This window comes from Ammospiza nelsoni, chromosome 21 (assembly GCF_027579445.1).
Source record: "Ammospiza nelsoni isolate bAmmNel1 chromosome 21, bAmmNel1.pri, whole genome shotgun sequence".
NCBI classification, from domain to species: Eukaryota; Metazoa; Chordata; class Aves; order Passeriformes; family Passerellidae; genus Ammospiza; species Ammospiza nelsoni.
The window spans coordinates 7,253,622-7,272,025 of record NC_080653.1 but is presented as its reverse complement, the minus strand read 5'-3'; the positions used below and the strand labels follow the sequence as shown (position 1 = coordinate 7,272,025).

General features: G+C 64.2%; 2 protein-coding genes across 3 annotated transcripts in view; one reads left to right on the top strand and one right to left on the bottom strand.

Annotated features, from left to right (window-relative positions):
- The window catches only part of SMG6 (SMG6 nonsense mediated mRNA decay factor), a 105,811-nt gene extending 97,777 nt beyond the window's left edge, over positions 1-8,034 (top strand). For both annotated transcript variants that reach the window (XM_059486966.1, XM_059486965.1), the window contains exons 16-19: positions 643-796; positions 3,948-4,159; positions 4,390-4,471; positions 6,007-8,034. In XM_059486966.1, the coding sequence (XP_059342949.1) occupies positions 643-796; positions 3,948-4,159; positions 4,390-4,471; positions 6,007-6,137 (579 nt within the window). In that variant the 3' untranslated portion in view covers positions 6,138-8,034. The remainder of the gene's footprint in view (positions 1-642; positions 797-3,947; positions 4,160-4,389; positions 4,472-6,006) is intronic.
- A 293-nt stretch (positions 8,035-8,327) lies between these two features.
- HIC1 (HIC ZBTB transcriptional repressor 1) lies at positions 8,328-12,693 on the bottom strand. The gene is made up of 2 exons (XM_059487193.1): positions 12,387-12,693; positions 8,328-11,711 (listed from the first exon to the last, which is right to left on the bottom strand). Exons 1-2 carry the CDS (start codon positions 12,436-12,438, stop codon positions 9,766-9,768), a joined length of 1,998 nt encoding a protein of 665 aa, XP_059343176.1. The 5' UTR covers positions 12,439-12,693; the 3' UTR covers positions 8,328-9,765.
- Positions 12,694-18,404: the final 5,711 nt, after the last annotated feature.

The window sequence follows — 18,404 nt, the reverse complement described above, 5'->3', positions numbered from 1 at the left end:
TCCCCCTGTGAGTGTGAGCACCTCTGCTCTCTGTGGGTGTGAAGGGCTCGACCAAGGACAGTGCTGTGAGCTTTCAGGGCTGGAACCCACCTGGTTTCCCAGCTGGATGGAGTTGGAAAAGACAAGGCATGTGCAGGAGGTGGTGGGACAGTGAAGGAGATATTCAGCCAAGGATCCCTACCCCACAGACCTCTGGCTGCCTGCTTCAGGTCCCTGTGTTAGGAGGCTGTTGGCAAGACTTATGCATCCCAAACTGGTTTGTTTTGTCTCTTGTCACCTTGACCTATTTCCATGTGTAGCCCCAGAACCCCTGTCCTCCCTCGCCCTTGGCACCAGTGCAGATGATCCTGGCAACTGCCAGTCCCACAAATAGGACAATTCCCAAAATACCTCCGTTTTCAAGGCCGGTGCCAGTTCTCCCAAAGCTTGGACAGGGCTGTTTTTCTAGGAGAATGTTTTCTTGGAGGCTTTTGCCATCCTGCTCCCATGTGTGCTGTGTGCAGGTGGGATGGATGCAGCCTCCTCCCATCCCCTTCCCATGGACCTGTACGTGCCAGCCAGGCTTATCTTGTGCTCTCAGGGTCCATGGATCATAGGACTGACATCCTCCTTACTCACCATGTGTCCTTCCTTCTCCTCCAGGCCGTGCTGAAAGACCAGAGCCAAATGAGGCAGATGGAGCTGGAGATCAGACCTGTCTTTCTGGTCCCAGACACCAATGGTTTCATCGACCACCTGGGCAGTTTGGTCACGCTGCTGGACTGCAGGAAGTTCATCCTGGTGGTGCCCCTGATCGGTGAGTAGGGCCAGTGCTGTGCTGGGGGCTCCTCCTCTCCCCTGGTGTGGTCTGTTCCTCCAGGCTGGCTCCCTCTCTCCATGCCCCACGTGCCCTCAGTGCCTGTGTGGTCTGGAGCTGGTCAGCTTGTGCCGTGGGACTGGACTTCATCCTGCCCTGTCTCATCCCAGTCGTTGGCATTCCTTCAACCCCTGTCACCCTGCTCCCTCCCTGCCAGCCCTCTGCCCACAGCACTCAGCAAACTTCTCCCACTGCTGCATTTGGGGGTGCCAGCGGCTGGCAGTAAGCAGATGGGTGTTAAACAGGATTTGGAGGGAATTTCGAAGGGAGCAAGGAGGAGGAATTGTTAAACAATCAGAGCAGAGAGCTTATCCCAGCTGAGCTGGGGCTTAGGCAGGCTGAGCAAATGGCCGGCCTGTGTCCCAGCAGCGTCCCGGGGCTGCTCAAGCCCAGCCCTTCTTTTTCTCCTTATAAAGCTCGCAGTAAAACAGCAAGCTGGTTCCCGTTATTGGTAAACACTCACCCTGGCAGATAACGGCTGTGCTGCTGGGTGGTCTCCCGGGGTGGTGCAGCCCTGGGCCTGTGCCTTTGCTCTGGGTGTTTGATCAGGCTCCGGGCTGGAGGTGCCGCTGCTCCTGCCAGTGCCACCGCGGCGCCTGGCACGGCCCCGTGCCAGCCTGGCACTCACGGCATCCCCAGGGACAGCAGGACACGCTGGGGCAGGAGTGGGGCTGGGCAGTGCAGAGCCCACATCCCATCCACAGCCCCCAGAGGATGGGGAGCAGCTGGGTTCTGTGGGTGTCGGGCAGTGAGGTGGCACAGGTGCACCCCGTGCTGCCCTCCGAGCCATTGTGGGGGTTCCTTCTCAGCTCCTGGGGACCAGCAGGCAGCTCTGCCTGTCCCAGAGCCAACATCCAGCTGCTGCCCTTCTCCCCCAGCTCAGGAGGGATTCTTGGGGCTGGCACCCCTGGGTGGGGAGAGCAGGGCTGGACGCCTGCCCAGCTCAGCACAGGAGCTGCCAAGTTGCTCCGTGGCTTGGCACTGCAGAAGGCAAGGGAAGGCAGTCAGCAGCACCAGCAGAGCCTGGGAAGCCCTGGGGGCTGTGGGGCAAGTTAGCCCCTGGGAGAGCTGGGGCCTGCCCTGGAGCCATGGCTTTGCCTCCTGGTGCACTCCAGTGGTTGCTGGGAGGCTTCTCCATCAAACCCCAGCCAGGGGCAGCAGGAGAGCTGAACACTCTGGTCCTCCCCCTGTCCAAGATATTGCTGCCCCCAACCTGCAGAAGGAGCCTGGCCTGCCCTGCCAGGCACAACTGAGCACTTTAGTGCCCTCCTGTTCTGCTGCCTCGTCATATGGGGACAGAGTAACTCATCTCCCACTGCTGCCACAAGCCCCCCAGAAGCACCCCAAAGCCAGCAACTCCCTGTCCATGCACTTGTTGGTCCCATTCCCCCTCATCCCCCAGGACAGCCATCAGTATGGGCAGGAGGAAGCCATGCCCTGGGCCTGTGGCTGCTGGGAGCAGAGCCCTTGGTGCCATGTCCCATGGGCAGCTGGAGAGAGCCCCAGTGCCCTTCCCCAGCACTGCTCCCTGCTCTTGCCGGGGATGCAGCAAGGGGTTAAGCGCTTGGCTTCTCGTTGGGTTTGTTTCTCTTGCTCTTTAACCTGCTCCGTGCTCCTTGAGCCTGACCCCACCATGGAGAAGCCAGGCCTGGTGCAGAAGCACAAACAAGCCTCCCCTTTGAAGCCTGTTTAGCTTGGAAGCAGGAAGGCGGATTTCGGGAGGGAATACCAGCTTTTCCTGTTTGATGTTCCGTTCTTGCACGGCTCCCCCCACCCCGGGCCCAGCCGTGCATTGTGTGGAAATGGCAGCATCAGGTCGGTAGCAAGGAGAGTCTCCAGCCAGGGAAGAGCAAAGCAGCTCCACGCAGATTTAATTGGAATACCCAGACAGTGAGTGCCAGGCTCACCATGGAACAGAGCGATCACGCAGGCTCCCCGGGCAGTGATTCACAGCACTGGGGAGAGGCCTCAGACCCCGAGCTCTCTCCCCGAACCCCCCAAGGAATGCATAGTTCCCACTTGAACTCAGGACTTGGCTCCAAGCTCGGAAACAATCTTCAGAAATGAAGCCATGGCTCAAACACACACACACACACACACACACACACACACACACACAGAGCGGAGGCTCCCTCGCACACACGTGCACACCAGCTCTGTGCACACGCAGGACAGCCAGGGGACACTTGTTTGCACATCTGGATGCACATTTGTGTGCCCAGCCCTGCTGCCAGCTGTGAGGCCAGGCATACAAGGGTGTGTCCAGATGTGCTGAGAAGCATCATCACTCACACACAGAGCGGCTCTTCCAGCAGCCCCAGCGCCCAAGGGTTGGTCCCTCCTGGAGCTCTGGGGTCCCTTGGGCTCGACAGGATGGAGCAGCTGGAGTTCCCAACCACTTGGCAGCAGTACAAGGGGTTCCAGTCAAGGTGAACAGGCTGGGAATCCACCTGGATTCCAAGCTCGTCTCGAGGCAGGACAGATGCGCAGAGCCAGATGGGTGAGGCGTTGAAAGGAGCGTGTTCCCTGCCAGGAGCATGGGGTGGTGGCTTCAAGTGGGAAAACAGGCCTGGGATTTGTGTGGGAAATAGTGCCAGGGTGGGAACTGCCTGCTTCCTGTTCCCATGTGCAGCCCTGCAGTCAGAGGCAGCAGTGCCACACAGGCAGGAGGCACAGGGCCATGGCTGTGCTCAGAGACAGACGAGCAGGATGCAGGAGTTGAGGGTTTCCTGACAGCCCTGGGCACAGCCGTGCTGTTGGCATGGTACAGCAGGGTGGGATGGGGGGCACAGCGGTGCTCCCCAGTGTTTGGCAGGGCAGAGCCGGTTGCCCTCACCAGTTACGCTGTGGGGGTGAGGTGTCTGAGCTCTCAGGGCCCAGCCAGGTGACCCACGGAGGTGGAAGGCAGCAAAGCTTTTCCAGACCTGCAGCCAAGTCCGGGAGCACAGGGACACTGCGGCAGCTGAACCCAGATTTCCTGAGCCAGCTCCCAGTGCCCCGGCCCTGAGGCCTTGGCAGCTTGCGTGCTCCAGCAGCAGGTCACGGGAGCACCTTGTCCCATGGTAACTGTACCTCCTTTTCCTGTTTGAAGTGATAAACGAGCTGGATGGCCTGGCCAAGGGCCCAGAGATGGAGCACCGGGCTGCAGGCTATGCCCGCCAAGTGCAGGAGAGAGCCAGGAAGTCCATCGAGTTCCTGGAGGAGCGGTTTGAGAGCAGGGACAACTGTTTGAGGGCTCTGACCAGCCGGGGCAACGAGCTGGAGTCCATCTCCTTCCGCAGCGAGGACACCACCGGCCAGCAGGTAAGGGGCATCAGGGAGCTCTGTGCCACCACCTCCTCTGGGAAAACCAGGGATTCTGAGCTCCATGAGCTCTGGCAGGGGGTGGCTCTGTGTCCCCACTTTGCAGCTGGCTGAGCAGGCCCTTGTGTCCCTGCTGTCACTGAGCTGTGTTGGGGTGTCTCAAGGTAGTGCAGGGTGGTGAGGGTGCAAAGTTTTCCCTGCCAAGGGTAACCTTGCTCTTTCTTTTCCAGGGAAACAATGACGACCTGATTCTGTCCTGCTGCCTCCACTATTGCAATGACAAGGCCAAGGATTTCATGCCTTCCAACAAAGGTGGGACATCCTCACATCCTCTTTGTCCCTTCTCTGTGGCATTCCACAGACTCCTCCCATTTCTCTTTCATGGCCCTTGGATCTGTTTCCCTCCTGCATTTTGCCTCTTTCCACACCAAGGTGCCACCTCCTGCCTCCGGTCAGCCCCAGGCTGTGTCCCTTCCCCCTCATTGCCAAATGTCACCTCATGGCACCTTGGGGATGCCCCAGCCTGTGACAAACACACCATAAACATCCACAGATCCATTTTTTGTGGTGACAGAGATCCAGAAAATGCCTCCTCCCCATGACCCCTTGTGCCTTCTGTCCAGGAGCTTTTTCCTCTGCATTCCTGGTTGGCATCAGCCATGTGTGCTGGGACCAGACAGCCTCCAGGCTGTTGCCAGGGCGGCAGGGATGGGAATCACATCAGCAGCTGCCCAAGAAATCAACCCGCATTTGTCAGCACGAATTCTTAGCAGCTTAACTTGTCAGATTCACAGAGAAACCGTCACCAAATGTTTATGTGCAAATGATGCTGAATTTTGAAATCATGTGGATTATGGGGAATGGGGCCTGACAAGCTGACAGCCTCTGGTTTGTAACAAGGAGGCGCGTCACCAGCGCGGGGCAGAGGATGTTTATTGTTACACATTTCTTAAAGTGTCCGCGCAAAACCTCCTGCTCCCACTTGAGGCAGCTCTCAATCCTTGCCCTGCCTTCCCACTGAGCCCCTAATTCCCTTCCTTCCAGCACAGCCAGCCAGGTGCTTGCCCACCATCCCCAGCCCCAACACCGTGACCATAGCCCGCGTTCCTGGCCACCCTCCCCTTCCCCTCGTCCTGCTGCTCCCTGCACAGCCAATCTGGGCCCATGTTGGGCTCCCATAAACTCTGTTTTTTCCATTCCCGTCCTGGCTCGGAGGCACTGTGTTTCCTGTGCTCATAGGAACAGTGCTCTGGTCACAGGACCCAGCTGCTTACACATAGCCCATATGCTTCCCCTGCCTCGCACACACGTAAGCGTGGCTCCCACATCCCAGCCCGGCGCGTTGCGTGCGGGGCAGCTCATCCATCTGGGGGCAAGATCCCTCTGGTTCTTTCTCAGGCATCAACTCCCAGTGTCTGTCTGAGCCCCAGCCAGAAACGCCTCGGTGTCAGTGGCGACTCCAAAAAAGCTCCGCAAAAAATAAGGGGTGGCTTTAGATCTTATAATGAGATCAACAGAATAATAGCACCAGCTTCCTGCTGGAGCCAGGGTCGCAGGCCGTCTTCCTGGCCTGGCCAGGGACCTCCTCTTCCCAGCCTGTGGCCAGTCCACCACTTCTGTGGCCAGTGGGCAATGGTCACAAATCACCCCTGGGCAGCACAGAGAGGGGAGCAGATGGCCTTGGGGATGCGGGGCTGTGTGCGAGGCCCACCAGGCAGCTTGGCAAGGAGCAGGGAGGGTAGGGGAGCACACCACGGGATGGATGGAAGGGGAGCACACCATGGGATGGATGAAGGCCCGGGGCAGGTCAGAGCTTCACTGTGCTCCGTGTGTGTGTCTCGTTGCAGACGATCCCATCCGTTTGCTCAGGGAAGTGGTTTTGCTGACGGACGACCGGAACCTGCGAGTCAAAGCGCTGACCCGCAACGTGCCGGTGCGGGACATCCCCACCTTCCTCAAGTGGGCTCAGGAGGGCTGAGGAGGCCGAGGGGGGCCCAGGGCCCCTGAGGGAGTCACGCAGCCCCTGACGGCAGGAGCCCGGCTCCAGCGGCCGCCTCGCCGCGCCGCCGCCGCCAGCCCACCACGAACAATAAACGCCACGTCTTCAACCCACCCCGGAATGGCCGTGCTGAGAAGGGCCCCCCGAGGGCAGAGCAGCTGGGAAGGTCATTGCTGTGGATGGTTCACGTGGAGGCTGGGCCCTTGAGGGGCCCGCCGGCCTTTGGGCAGTGCCAGCGCGGAGCTGGAGAGCCCCGCTGGCGAGGGAAGCTTTGGGTGAGCCCTGTGCTGGATCACCAGCCAGCCTTTTGCTTGGTTTGCTTGGGTGCAGAGAGCTCGAGCCATGCCTCGGTGGCTCTTTGGGTTTGTAGGCTGCGTAGGGCAGAGATTGGGGACACGCCGGCACAGACTTTGGGATTGTTCAGTCCAGCCTGTACCCCTTGGAGAGGCCATGGATTTCGAGGGCAGGTTTCCCCCTGCCCCAGCCTATTTTGTCCTGCATGGCCAGACAGCCCCAGGTCCCCATGCCCTTCCCCACCGTGTGCTGCCCCACGCAGGAGTGCTGCTTGCAGAGGGCTTTGCCCTCTCCGTGGTGCGGGGTTTGCTTGTTGAGTTTCATTTTTTTCAGTGTAGGTTAGTTTTCAGGTGTGTGCCCTGCCTGCTTTGCTGGGGGAGGCTTTGAACACCCCCACAGCTGCTTTGTCCTGATGCCCTGCCCACCCCAGCTGTTCCTTGCCCCTTTTCTTCTCCCCCAAACCCCTTAGTCCTACCCTGCTACCTTCAGGCACGCTTTTGACCTAGGACTCAGTGTGAGGCTAACAGAATTCTCCAAGGACCCCAGGACCGGCTGTCCCATGGGTGCTGGGTGTCCTCACATTGCCACAGGGATTCCATGTGGGATCTGGCTTCTGCCTATGGCTGCAGAGTCAGAGAGAACCACAGAAATGCTCAGCCCCATTATTTGCCTAGCTGAGAGGGTCCATGGATGGAGCCATTGCCTCATCCCTGGGTCATTTTGCACTTGGAGTTGGGGTTGGGGTGCTGCTAAGCCTTCCACACCCCACCTTGTCCCATCAGCAAGTGTCCCATCCCCAGTGACACACCAGACACAGAAGCTAAGAGGGAGCATTAACCCCTGAACCAGAGCCCCTGGAGCTCTGTCAAGTCCCAGTCCCACGAGCCAGGGTGGGAGCAGCCCCAGGGCCACCCCTGGTCCCCTCTGGGCGCCGCAGCCGTGGGAGGGACGTGGCAGAGGTGGCAGAGGAAGCAGCAGGACAGAGCCCAGCATTTTCCTTTCCTGTGTGGGTGGCTCAGACCCAGAGTCTGCATCAGGAAGCTCAGCCACCCCTGTGCCAGCCACCCCTGTGCCAGCCACCCCTGTGCCAGCCCCCAGCCCCAGTGCAGGGCAGCAGCAGGGTCAGAACCTCGGCAGCGCGATGGACACACAGACCGTGCTGGGTAACCCGTGCCAGAGCAGTGCCCAGCCCAGGGCACCGGGCACAGAGACTTTGGGGTGCTGTGGGGCACACGGAGCCATTGGCACAGCACCCACACCCCGATTCCTTGCCCACACCGTGCTGGCTGCCAGCTTTGCAGAGACTTTGCCTTCTCCTCCGCGCCGGGTGTGTTTCAGTGTTTGTTTTCTTACGGCGCTGCCCCAGCGCTCCTTTGCCAGGTGCCACCAGCCTGGAGGGCCCTGCAGCTCTGCCAGGTGTGTCACAGGCTCGGCCATGGGACAGTTTTGATGCCACCAGACCAGGTGGCACAAGAGTGAGCAGAGCTTGAGCAGGCTGGGAGCTCTTGTCTTGGGGCAGCGCCCACGTTCGGGATGTTAAGTTGGTTTTAATAATTTTTAGTATTAAACATGTGTCAGTGCAGCGTGCTGTGTTGTTTGTTGTCAGCCCATGAGTTGCTGCTGAGGGTGGGGTGGGGGACACCAGGGAGGGGCAGCAGTGGGACACACTGTAAGGATGACAACAGCTCTGTCCCACCTGCATCTGCTGCTGCCCCCAGCCGAGGGGGTCTGGACTAACCAGGTGCACAACAGAGCCCCCCGGGTCCCCTCCCTGCAGCTCTGCACCCCCAGGTGACCCCCAGGGTCACTCCCAGCCATGCTCAGCTTCAACCCTGCACCAGCCAGGCCCCTCCCCAGAGAAGAACGCGAGGCCACGCGTGTTAATGTCACTTTATTGCTCATTCCGTTTCGACTATAGAAAAAAAAAGGGCGAGAAGCCCGTGTACAAATTGGACGTGATACAGGGGGGGCCGGGGCCCCGCTGGGCGCTGCCAGCTGTGCTTTGGGTGCTGCCGCCGCCGCCAGGCACCCCCGGGCAGCTCCGGGGCACCGGGGCAGGAGCGCAGCTCAGGCTAAGGCACAGTGGCTGCGAGGCCGGGGCAGGCGCTGCTGGCGGCCGCCCGGAGCCTCGTGTGCAAAGGAGAGGAGGGGGCTCGGGAGGGGGGAGAAGCTTCACATTTGCCCCAACGGAGGGGTCAGGGCACGGGCCGGGGGGGTCCAGGCTGGGGGGGCTTGGCCCACACCGAGCAGAAGGTGGGAGAGGGGCTGCGGTGGAGGCAGAGGGCGCCGGGGGGGACTCGGCCCCGGGCTCTGCCCCACCGCCCCCTCCCGCAGCCCCTGCCCACCTCCCGTAGCTGACAAACCAGAGACCGCTTTGTCTTTGTCATGGACCCCCCGGCCCGGCCCGGCCGCGCTGGAGACGGGCGTCTTTGGCAAAAAATAAAAAAATAAAAAATAATCAAGGCGAGTGTGGCCGCCCGAGGGCGAATCCGCCGGGTCCCGGGGCTGGCCCGGGTGCCCCGGGCATCCCTGATGGCGAGCAGGGCCCAGGGGCTCAGTCTGGGACAGGCCCTGCCCCGCCTCCCAGACACACGGGGAGCAGCCGGCCGAGCCCTGCGCCGGGGACGGGAGCTCAGTGCTTGCTGCGGGCCGAGGAGCATCGCGATTCCCCGGCCCCCCAGCACGGACGCGACCGCCGCTGCCCCGTCCCGCTCCTGCGGCTCAGCCCGCACCGTCCCCTCCGTCAGTCCGTCCCGAGCCCCCGGGGATGCTCGGGCTCACACCCCGGCCCAGCGCCGGCCGCTCCCGCTCGCACGGAGCCGCCGCTCCGGCCACGACGGACGAGCTACTCACGGCGCTCGGGGAGGCACAGTCCGGGTCCCGTCGCGGCCAAGCCGAGCGCCGGCGGCTCCCAGAGCGGAGCCGGAGCGGTGCAGCCGCTGCCGAGGCCTTCCCCTGGCCCGGGGGCAGCCCTGAGGTAAGGAGCGGGCTCATGTCCTCCAAAGCCTCGGGGCGCAGCCCGGCCTCACTCACAGCTTGTGCGTCGCTGCCGCCCGGTGCCGGGCTCCCGGCACCCCCCACGGCCGGGGGCGGAGGTGCCGCGGGGTCAGTCCCTGATTTATCGGCTTCTCCCGAGGGACACGCCGTCCATCCATCCCGGAGCAGCTCTCACGGCACCTTGGCTACTGAGCGAGTTCTCCGGGACCGCCGGCAGCGCCTGGGGACGAGCACCCATCGCCTCTCGCCCCCCCAGCTCCACACGGGGCAGCGAGGGGAGGCCAGCGGCCCCCCCAGCCCCCCGGTCAGGCCGGTGCTAGGGGGGCGAGTATCGCTCTATGGTCCGGGCGGCCTCGGTGTGCAGGTGCGGAGCCTGCGCCAGCACCTCGGCCGCCTTGTCCTGGCTCAGCCCCAGGTGCTCGGCCGTGAACTTGGCCAGGGGGTAGAGGCTCTCCATGGCCTTGGGGTCGCTGAGGAAGTGCGAGGTGTGGGACAGCAGCTCGGCCGCCTTCTCCTGCTTGAGCCCCAGCTGGTCGGCGGTGAGCCGGGCCATGGCGTAGACGCTGTCGGGGAAGTCCAGCTTGGCTTTGCCGTCGGGGCCGGCCGCGTGCATCTTCATGTGGCTGATGAGGTTGCGCTGCTGGGCGAACTTGCCGCCGCACACCTGGCACTCGTAGGGCTTCTCGCCCGAGTGGATGCGCATGTGCTCGGTCAGGCGGTACTGGCGGGTGAAGCGCATCCCGCAGGCGTCGCAGGCGAAGGGCTTCAGGCCGAGGTGGCTGCGCATGTGGCGGGTCATGGTGCCGCGCTGCGTGAACTTCTTGCCGCAGATGGTGCAGGGGTAGGGGCGCGTCAGCCAGTGCGTCTTCTCGTGCTGCCGCAGCGTGGCCGGGTCCTTGTAGGACTTGTCGCAGGAGGAGCAGCGGTAAGGCCGCAAGATGTCACCCAGCCCCGGGCCACCTTTGTCCAGGAAGGGCACGGCCTGCTCGGCCGCCGCCTTGTGATAGAGCTCCTCTTCGTTGTGGGCCTCCACGTGGGCGTTCAGCTGCTCGGAGCTGGGGAAGCCCTTGCCGCAGGGGATGCAGACGTACAGGTTGTCGCCCAGGCTCTCCGGCTCGTAGCCCAGGTGGTTGCAGTATCGGTCCAGCGCGTCTCCAGGCGAGGGGCCCTCGCTGCTGCCCGTCTCCTCGCTCGTGCTGTTGTCAGGCTCCAGGTCGTTGCTCTCCACGCTGGGGTAGCGGGGCTGCGGTGCCGCAGGCGGCGATTCGGCCTTCTCCTCCCGCTCCAGCTCCTTCTCCGCCTCCCCCTCGTCCAGGTAGGGGCCCAGGGGCTCGTGCTTCATCCAGCGGTACATCAGCTCTCGCCCGTCGGCGCGGGGCAGCGGGGGCTCGGCGCAGGGCGGCGTGCTGCGGAAGGGGTCGGGGGCGTGGGGGTGTCCCCCCGGCTCAGCGCCCGGCGGGGAGTCCTTGTAGGCAGCGGCGTGGCTGCCCAGGAGGCCGGCGCTGACCGGGGGGCTGTCGTGCCGTGGGGGCAGCGAGGGCTCGCGGGGCTCGCTGGGCAGCAGGCGGTCGGTGGGCAGGAGCTGGGCGGAGGGGCCGGTGGGGCTCTTCTTGGAGAGGTCGAGGCCGCAGGGCGGCGAGCAGTGGCGCTCGGGCGGGCACAGCCCGTGGGGGTGCAGCGGGGCGCCCTGGGCGGCCGAGGCGTACAGCTCCCCGCACTGCGTGTTGAGAGGCGCCGCCGGCTCCACGGGAGGCAGGTCCACGGGCCGCGGCGTCCCCGAGTAGCAAGCCTGGATGACCGGCGTGGCGGCCCGCAGCCCGCGGCCCAGCTTGTAGGGCGCGTAGCCCCCGCGCAGGTGGCAGTACTTGCCGCTGCGCTTCAGCTTCTTCTTGCACAGGGCCACCAAGCCGGGGATCTGGAGGTAGCTGGCGGCAGCCAGCACAGCACCCAGGCTCTGCTCGCTGCCCGGCTCGCACTCGGCCAGGCGGCCGGTGTAGATGAAGTCGAGGATGAGGCGGAAGATGCCGGGGCTCACCATCTCATGGTCCAGGTTGAGCAGGTTGTCGTGGACCACCAGCGACTTGAGGTAGGCGCTGCTGGCGGCCAGGATGTTCTTGTGCGCGCGGAAAAGCGCGTTCTGCACCACGATGATCACGTCGCACAGGAAGCCCTTGGTGCGCTGCGTGTTCAGCTGCAGCAGCAGCTGCCGCGAGTGGCTCGGCACCTCCATGGCGTCCAGCATCCCGCTCCTCGCCCGCCGCCCTGCAACACAGCGGCCGCGCCGTCAGCGCCGTGCCCGGCCCCGGTGCCCGCCGCACCGCGCGGGGGGCTCGACGTGCGCGGCCGGGGCTTCACCCACGCGCGGGGCGGGCGGCGTGGCGGGGGCGGGTCTGAGCCCCGCGCTCCGCCGAGTCCCGGCCGCTCTGCGCGCCCGCCCGGCCGGTGCCACCGCTTATATGGGGGCTCGTTTCTCGGCGGCTCGGGGGGGCGGGAGGGGGGCGAAAACCCCCGGAGGGTTTTGGAGAAAGTGACATCACCCGCCGCCGCCGCCAGCGCCGCGCCCCGGCCCCGCCAGCCGCGGGATCCCGAGACCCCGCGCCCACCTGCCGGGGGAGAGCAGGGGGGCCGCCCCGAGCCGGTGCCCGCCCGCCGCTCCCCGCCGCTGTCCCGCTCCCCGCCGCGCCTCCCCGCTTCTTATGCGCGCCGGTCCCGGGAGGCGGCGGGCCGGACCCCCCGGGCGCCCCCCGCCCCCGTTTCCTCTCCCCCCCTCGAGGTGAGCGGGGGGACGGTCGGGGGTGTGGGGGGAGCGGGACCTCCCCTCCCCGCCTCCGTGCCGGTGCCGGTGCCCCCCGCCCAGGTGCGCGAAGCCAAGAGCCCGCGGAGCGGCTTTTTCGGCTGATTTCCCCGCATTTCGGGGCGTTCCCCCCCTCCTTTTACCTGGGCGTCCGGTGGCCTCCGCCAGCCAGCTGAGGTCTCGGTGAACTCTCATGGCTCAGCCCCGGGGGGGCCGCCGCCGGTTGCTGCTCCCCTCCACCCTCCTCTTCCTCTGCTGCTTCTCTTCCTCCATACCCCGCGCTCCCGGCCGGTCCTACGGAACGGGAGGAGGAGGAAGAGGAGGAGGAGGTGGTTGTGGAAGAAGCAGCAGCGGTTCCTCGGGGTTCCCGACGCCGCCAGCTCGGAGGTGAAACCCGGGCTGCGAACTCCCCCTGACCCCGGCCTGAACTCCGAGCAGCGCCGCTGGCTGTTAAAGGGACGGCGGGAGGTTTTCCTCCTCCCATCCCCGGGCGGGGCACCGACAAGCCGGGCCCCCCCCTTTACACACCCCTCCCTCCCCATCCCGGTCTCCTCCTCCCTGCCCGGCTTTTCCCTCCTCCCGATCTTCTCTTGCCGCGCCCCGGCCGCCCCCTCGGGGGTCTCGGTCCTCAGCACATCGCTCTTTGCCCGGACGGCCCGGGTGGGGCCGGGAGCCCCGGAGCGGGGGCACCGGGGGTGTCCCCGGGCAAAGGGCGATGCGTCCCCCCCCGTCGGTCCCGCTCGTAGGGCGCCATCTAGCGGCTCCCGGTGCGCCCCACCCCGCCCGGTACCGGCGGCGGCTCCTCCCCGGCAGGTGGGACCCGACGGGGCGGACGGGGCTGGGCAGCGATGGAGCCGAGGGGTTTCGCTCGCCGCCCCGCCCGAGGGGTGGGTGCGGATGGGCAGAGCGGGGGGCGCCCATCGGTTGGGGAGGCTGGAGAGGGTGGCAGCGTTTTGGGGTGCAGAGGGTGGAAGGCCGTGTCCTGTGGGTGGAGATGATGTGGGAAGGGGTTCTGGGGAGCAGGGAGGGAGGGCAGAGGGGCGCAATTTGCTGGTGAGGGGGGAGAGCAGAGCGGGAGGGACGCGCAGCGCTGGCGCCCAGATGTGCGGTGGCTGCGGTGGGCTGGGGGCTTGCGGTGGTTCGGGATGAGGAGGAGGAGGAGGAGGGGGAGGCAGAGCCACGTTTCCCCGGCTTTATCCCTCCAGCCGCCGCTGGAAAAGCTGCTGGGCTTGGGGTGCAGCGTGGGGTACCCCCCTTGGCGCGGGGGGAGCCGCCTCTCGCTTCACACTTTCACTTCTCCTTTCTCACAGCCGCAGCCTCTTGCACAACCTCCTGGTACGGCAAAGCATCGCGATGGGCTTCCCCAGGCCGGCTGCTGATCCGGGGGTGTCCCGCTGGCACCCCCTGAGCTGAGCGGGGCAGCCTTAGCAGGGCCGTCCCTCCCACCTGGGGTTTCACCTCATAACCTCGGTCCCGTGGTGAAGGGGAGCCAATGTGGGGTGCCTGGGACAGGGTTTGGGCAGCCCTGAATTCGGGACAAAAGGAGATGGGTGCTGGCAGGGTGGTGGCAGCCCTTGCCCTCACAGCTCAGCATCGCTCACCTGGAACTCACCCTCAGATCCCCTTCAGACTCAGCGTGTCCCCGTTCACTACGGAAATGTCGCCCTGGGGACCGGGACGGAGTGTCACTGCCCGCGGGCTCATCCCAGGCTCGGCAGCTCCCCTCGCTGCTCCCCACGCTGGGCTCTTGCCCACAGGAAGCGCCGGGATCCTGGGAGCGGGACGTGGGCGACCCTCGTTAGAGCCGCGGTTTAATCCCAACTCCCCGGGCACTAATTTCTCCCTTCTCTGCCATTTTTTTTTTTCTTTTCCCCCCTCTCTTCAATTAACGGCTGGAAGTGTTTCAGGTTCTGGCAGCGAGCTCTGGACGTCGCTGTGAGCGATGGCTCCCGCGGGCTCCGTGCCGGTAATTTATGGGGCTGAGCCGCATAAATCACGGCAGCGAGCGGCTCCCGGACAGCTGCATCCCCCGGGGCCGGCCGGGACCCCGGGCTGCCCCTGCTACCTGCTGAGTGACGCCGAGCCCCGGGGGCAGCGGCCCAGGCAGGCGCTGGAAAAACCCTTCACCTTTTCCACCCTCCTCTGCAGCTCCTCTCGCATTCCCGGCCTCTCCCAGCAGCGGAGGGGCGGATCGGTGCCCGCAGGGCTTTGGGGCAGGTGGACGGGGGTTCTTGCATGAGTATCCAGTTTTCTGGAGGGATCCTAACACAGCAGACTGAGCCAGAGTTCCGCACCCAGAGCTGTCAGAAGCTGCCGGGTGTCCCCAAGGAGCTGCAGCCCATGTCCAGCCCCGAGGGACATCGGGGACAGCCGGGCTGCAGGAGGAGCCAGCGCCGGCAGCGCGCAGAGAAAGGGGCATTTTCGCCTCAATGTGCTGAGCAGATTGGAACCAGCTCTGCTTAAGTCATTGGCTCTGTTGGGAGGTCTGAGCTGGAGCGTTTCCCGCCTGTGCCCCCTCCCCACGATCAATCAAAGTTGCAGCAAATTAGCCCAGATGCTGGGAGATTCGGTTCAAATCCAGCTGTGGTTTGGATCGCGTTCGCATGCCTGGCTTCATGTGGGACCTGGGCTTTTGGACAGGATACAGCCCCCCGGTCTCTGCAGGGCCCTGTTTCCCAGCGCAGCCTCTCCCCAAAGCCCACACACATGTCTTCCATTACTGCCCTTGGCCAGCGGGGCCGCATCCGGCAGCGCCAGGAGCCTGCAGCCCCCGCGGGCAGCTCCAGCTCCGCTCCGCCGGGATGGAGCAGCCCCGAAACTGCGCCCCTGTGTGTGCAGGGGATGCATGGGGATGGATGTGCGTCTGTGTCCCCTCCAGTGCGGGGCTGAGGCTGTGCAACTCATGGCAGTGCTGAGCCCTGCGTCACCGCTCCCATCTCCTGAGCTGTTCCGATGCCAAGGCCCTGGGGCAGCCACGGGACCCGGCCGGGCTCTCCCAGGGTGCCCCCGTCAGGAGAGGATCCCTGGGAAGGGCAGAGGTGCCCTGGCACAGCACAAGCCGGGCTGGGGTGGCTGTTCCTGCTGTGCTGCCTGGGTGGCATTGCTGGGGTGGACAGTGGGAGTCACTCCCTGTGGGGGGATGCTCCAGTGGCTTGGGGGGTCCTTCTCTGTGGACTTGATGGGGCAATGGGACCTTTCTCTTTTGGGGTGACACTGAGAAGACCCTTTTTGCAGAGATACTTGGTCAGACAAGGGCACCTATCCCTGCAAGGTGATATTTGATGGAGCAGGGCAACAATTCCTAGCGGAAGGATATCCAGGCGCACAAGAGACAGAATCAAACAGCAGGAGCTGAGACTGGGAGAGACCTCAGGAAGTCACCCCAGCCCCAGCAGGGCTGGCTGCACAGGACCTTGCCCAGGTGGTTTGGGTATCTCCAAGGATGGGGACTCCAGCAGCTCCCTGGGCAGCCCAGGCCAGCACTCCCCTCCCAGTGTGGAAATGCTCCCTGATGGTTGGGACTCAGTCTGTGCCCCCTGCCCCTGGTCCTGGAGCTGGGCAGCAGGAGCTGAGTCTGGCTCTGCCCTCCACACCCTCCAGGGCTGTGCATGCACTCACATCCCTGGAGCCTTCTCCCAGCTCTCTGCCTCTCCTCCTCAGGGAGATGCTCCAGCCTTTTACTCCTCTTAGTGCCCCTTCCCTGGACTCCCTGCAGTGTTTCCATGCTGGGAGCCCAGCGCTGGACCCAGCACTCCAGGGCTGAGCAGGGGGAAGGATCCTCTCACTGCTGCCAACCAGCACAGAGCAGGACACATTCACCTCCTTCATCCCAACGACACAGGGTCAGCTTCTCCAAGAACCCTCAAGGTGTTTTCCACCCAACTGCTGTCCAGCTGGACAGTCCTGGGATATCCCAGAGCTCAGGGATCTTCCTCCCCAGGAGCAGGGCTTGGCAATTCCCCTTTCTGAACTGAGAGGCAATGGGATCCCTTCCTTATGGGGGGGATGTTTGGGAAAAAAAGGGAACCCACCCCTGTGGGGTGATGCTTTGTGGAGCAATGGAACCCCTTCCTTGTGGGATGGTGCCTGAGGGGGTGACAGGACCCATCCTCTGCAGGTAGATGAGGATCCTGTCCCTGAGGGTCAGAGTTTGGTGGGATTTCCTTACAGTTGATGCTTCTTGGGGGCAATTTTCAGTCAAACAAGGGCACCCATCCCTGCCAGGTGTTGTTTCCTGGTGCAGTGGCACCGCTTCCTTGTGGGATGACACTTGATGGGGTGATGGAATCCCTTCTCTGCAGGCAGGTGATGATCTCACCCCTGTGGGATGATGCTTGGTGAAACATGGGGACCTTTCCCTTATGGGTGATGCTTCATGGGGCAGTGGGACCCCTTCCCTGTGGGATGACACTGGATGGGGTGATGGAACCCCTTCTCTGCAGGCAGGTGATGGTGTCATCCCTGATGATCGGTGAAACACTGGGACCTTTCCCTTATGGGGGATGCTTCACGGGACCCCTTCCTTGTGGCACAGATTGGCTGAGGAACACTTCCAGCCGGGTGATATTTTGGGGCTTGAGGTGATGGGACCCCTTCCTCTGAAGTGATGCACCGTGGGGCAGTAGGATCCCTTCCTTGTGAGGTGCCATCCAAGCAGGTGAACACCCCACCCCTGCGGAGTCACGAGGGCACAACGAGACCTCCCTTCCTCTCCCCCTTCCTCCTCCTCCAATCCCCCTCACCCACCACCTACAGGTGCCGTCCCCCTCCCCACGCACACCCCCGGCTCCCCTCACCGCCTCCCCCGGCAGGGACACGGCCGTGTCACCGGTGGGAAGCCCACGAGATGGCAGCAACGGGCCGCGCTCCGGGATGGACCCCCCCTGCTCGGGGCTGCGACCCCCCCGCTCCGCATCCCGCTCGGGGCACCGTGCGCGCCTCGGGGGCACCGGGCCGGGCAGCGGGGGGGTCGCGGCCCCCGGAGGAACGAGCGGCGGAGCTGCGCAGCCGGGTGCGGGTGGGCCGGCCCCGGGTGCTGACTAATCCCGGGCTGAGTCACGGTTGCGGCGGGGAGCGCTGCGGCAGCGATTCCGCACCTCTCCTCGCCGAACCGGAGAGCCCCGACGGGGCGAGCGCCGCTGCTGCGTGGGGGAAAAAATAAAGGGGGGGACAGGAGGGGGACACCCCCATGCAGCAGGGGGTGGGAAAGGCGATTTGGGGAGTTCTAGCGGGGTGGCAGCACCTTGGCCGGTGGAGGATGGGGAGGTGCTGGTGGGGCTGGGAGGGGTTAAATCTCCGAGGCGCTCTGCAGGTATTTGGGGGTGCGAGGGGTCGGGGAGTGGGGGGGTCGCGGCTCGAGTCCCCGGAGCAGCGTGTGGCCTTGCAGCAGCGCGGCCTTGCGCAGCGGCGGATGCTGGCGGGCGCGGATGCTGCTGTCAATGACAACGCCGCTGTTGCTGTGGTTACCGGTGTGATGCTTCGCCAGAGCAGAGTGAGGTCAGACGGCTCCAGCAGGAGTGGGGGGGATGGATGGATGGATGGATGGATGGATGGATGGATGGATGGATGGATGGATGGATGGATGGATGGATGGATGGACGCACAGGTGCATAAAGGGAGAAAGGATGATCCCAAATCCCCCTGGATATGACTCTAAGCCCATCTTGAGGGGTGCTGGCACTTAGGAAGGAGCAAGGGGCCAAAATTAACTCACCCGTGAAGACACAACCTTCTTCGGTAGCACTGACGGTTTTTGGGGACCCAACTCTGGTGGGAGTGAGGGCCAGGCCCCATTGTGAGGCTGGAGAGGTCAGCACGGTGCTGCAGTGGGTTGCTCACCCCATGTGTTCTAAACTCAGCCCCCAGCACTGCTTGTGCTGTCCCATTGTCCTGCAGGGCGCTGGGGTGGCACCCGTGGGTGCTGGTGGCACTGCAGGGACAGGGGGTCTGATGAGGGGACACGTGGGAGGTGCTGCTCAGGACATTGCTGTGGGTGAGGGGTGCAGGTGGGCAGGGGGCACCCCCAGCATGGTGCCCTGGTCTGGGGACCCCTGTCCACCCTCTTGCCATGATGGGGGTCACAGACAGCCCCAAATCAGCAGCCCCGTGGTGACGCCAGGATGGGGCCACGTTCTGGCCTAGCAGGGTGCTCAGGGGTGATG

Excerpts from the sequence above, each read along its gene's own strand:
- HIC1 (XM_059487193.1), bottom strand. The coding sequence starts at position 12,438 with ATGAGAGTTCACCGAGACCTCAGCTGGCTGGCGGAGGCCACCGGACGC. Across the intron at positions 11,712-12,386 it reads GGAGGCCACCGGACGCCCAG|GGCGGCGGGCGAGGAGCGGG; the intron begins GTAAAAGGAGGG and ends GCTGTGTTGCAG.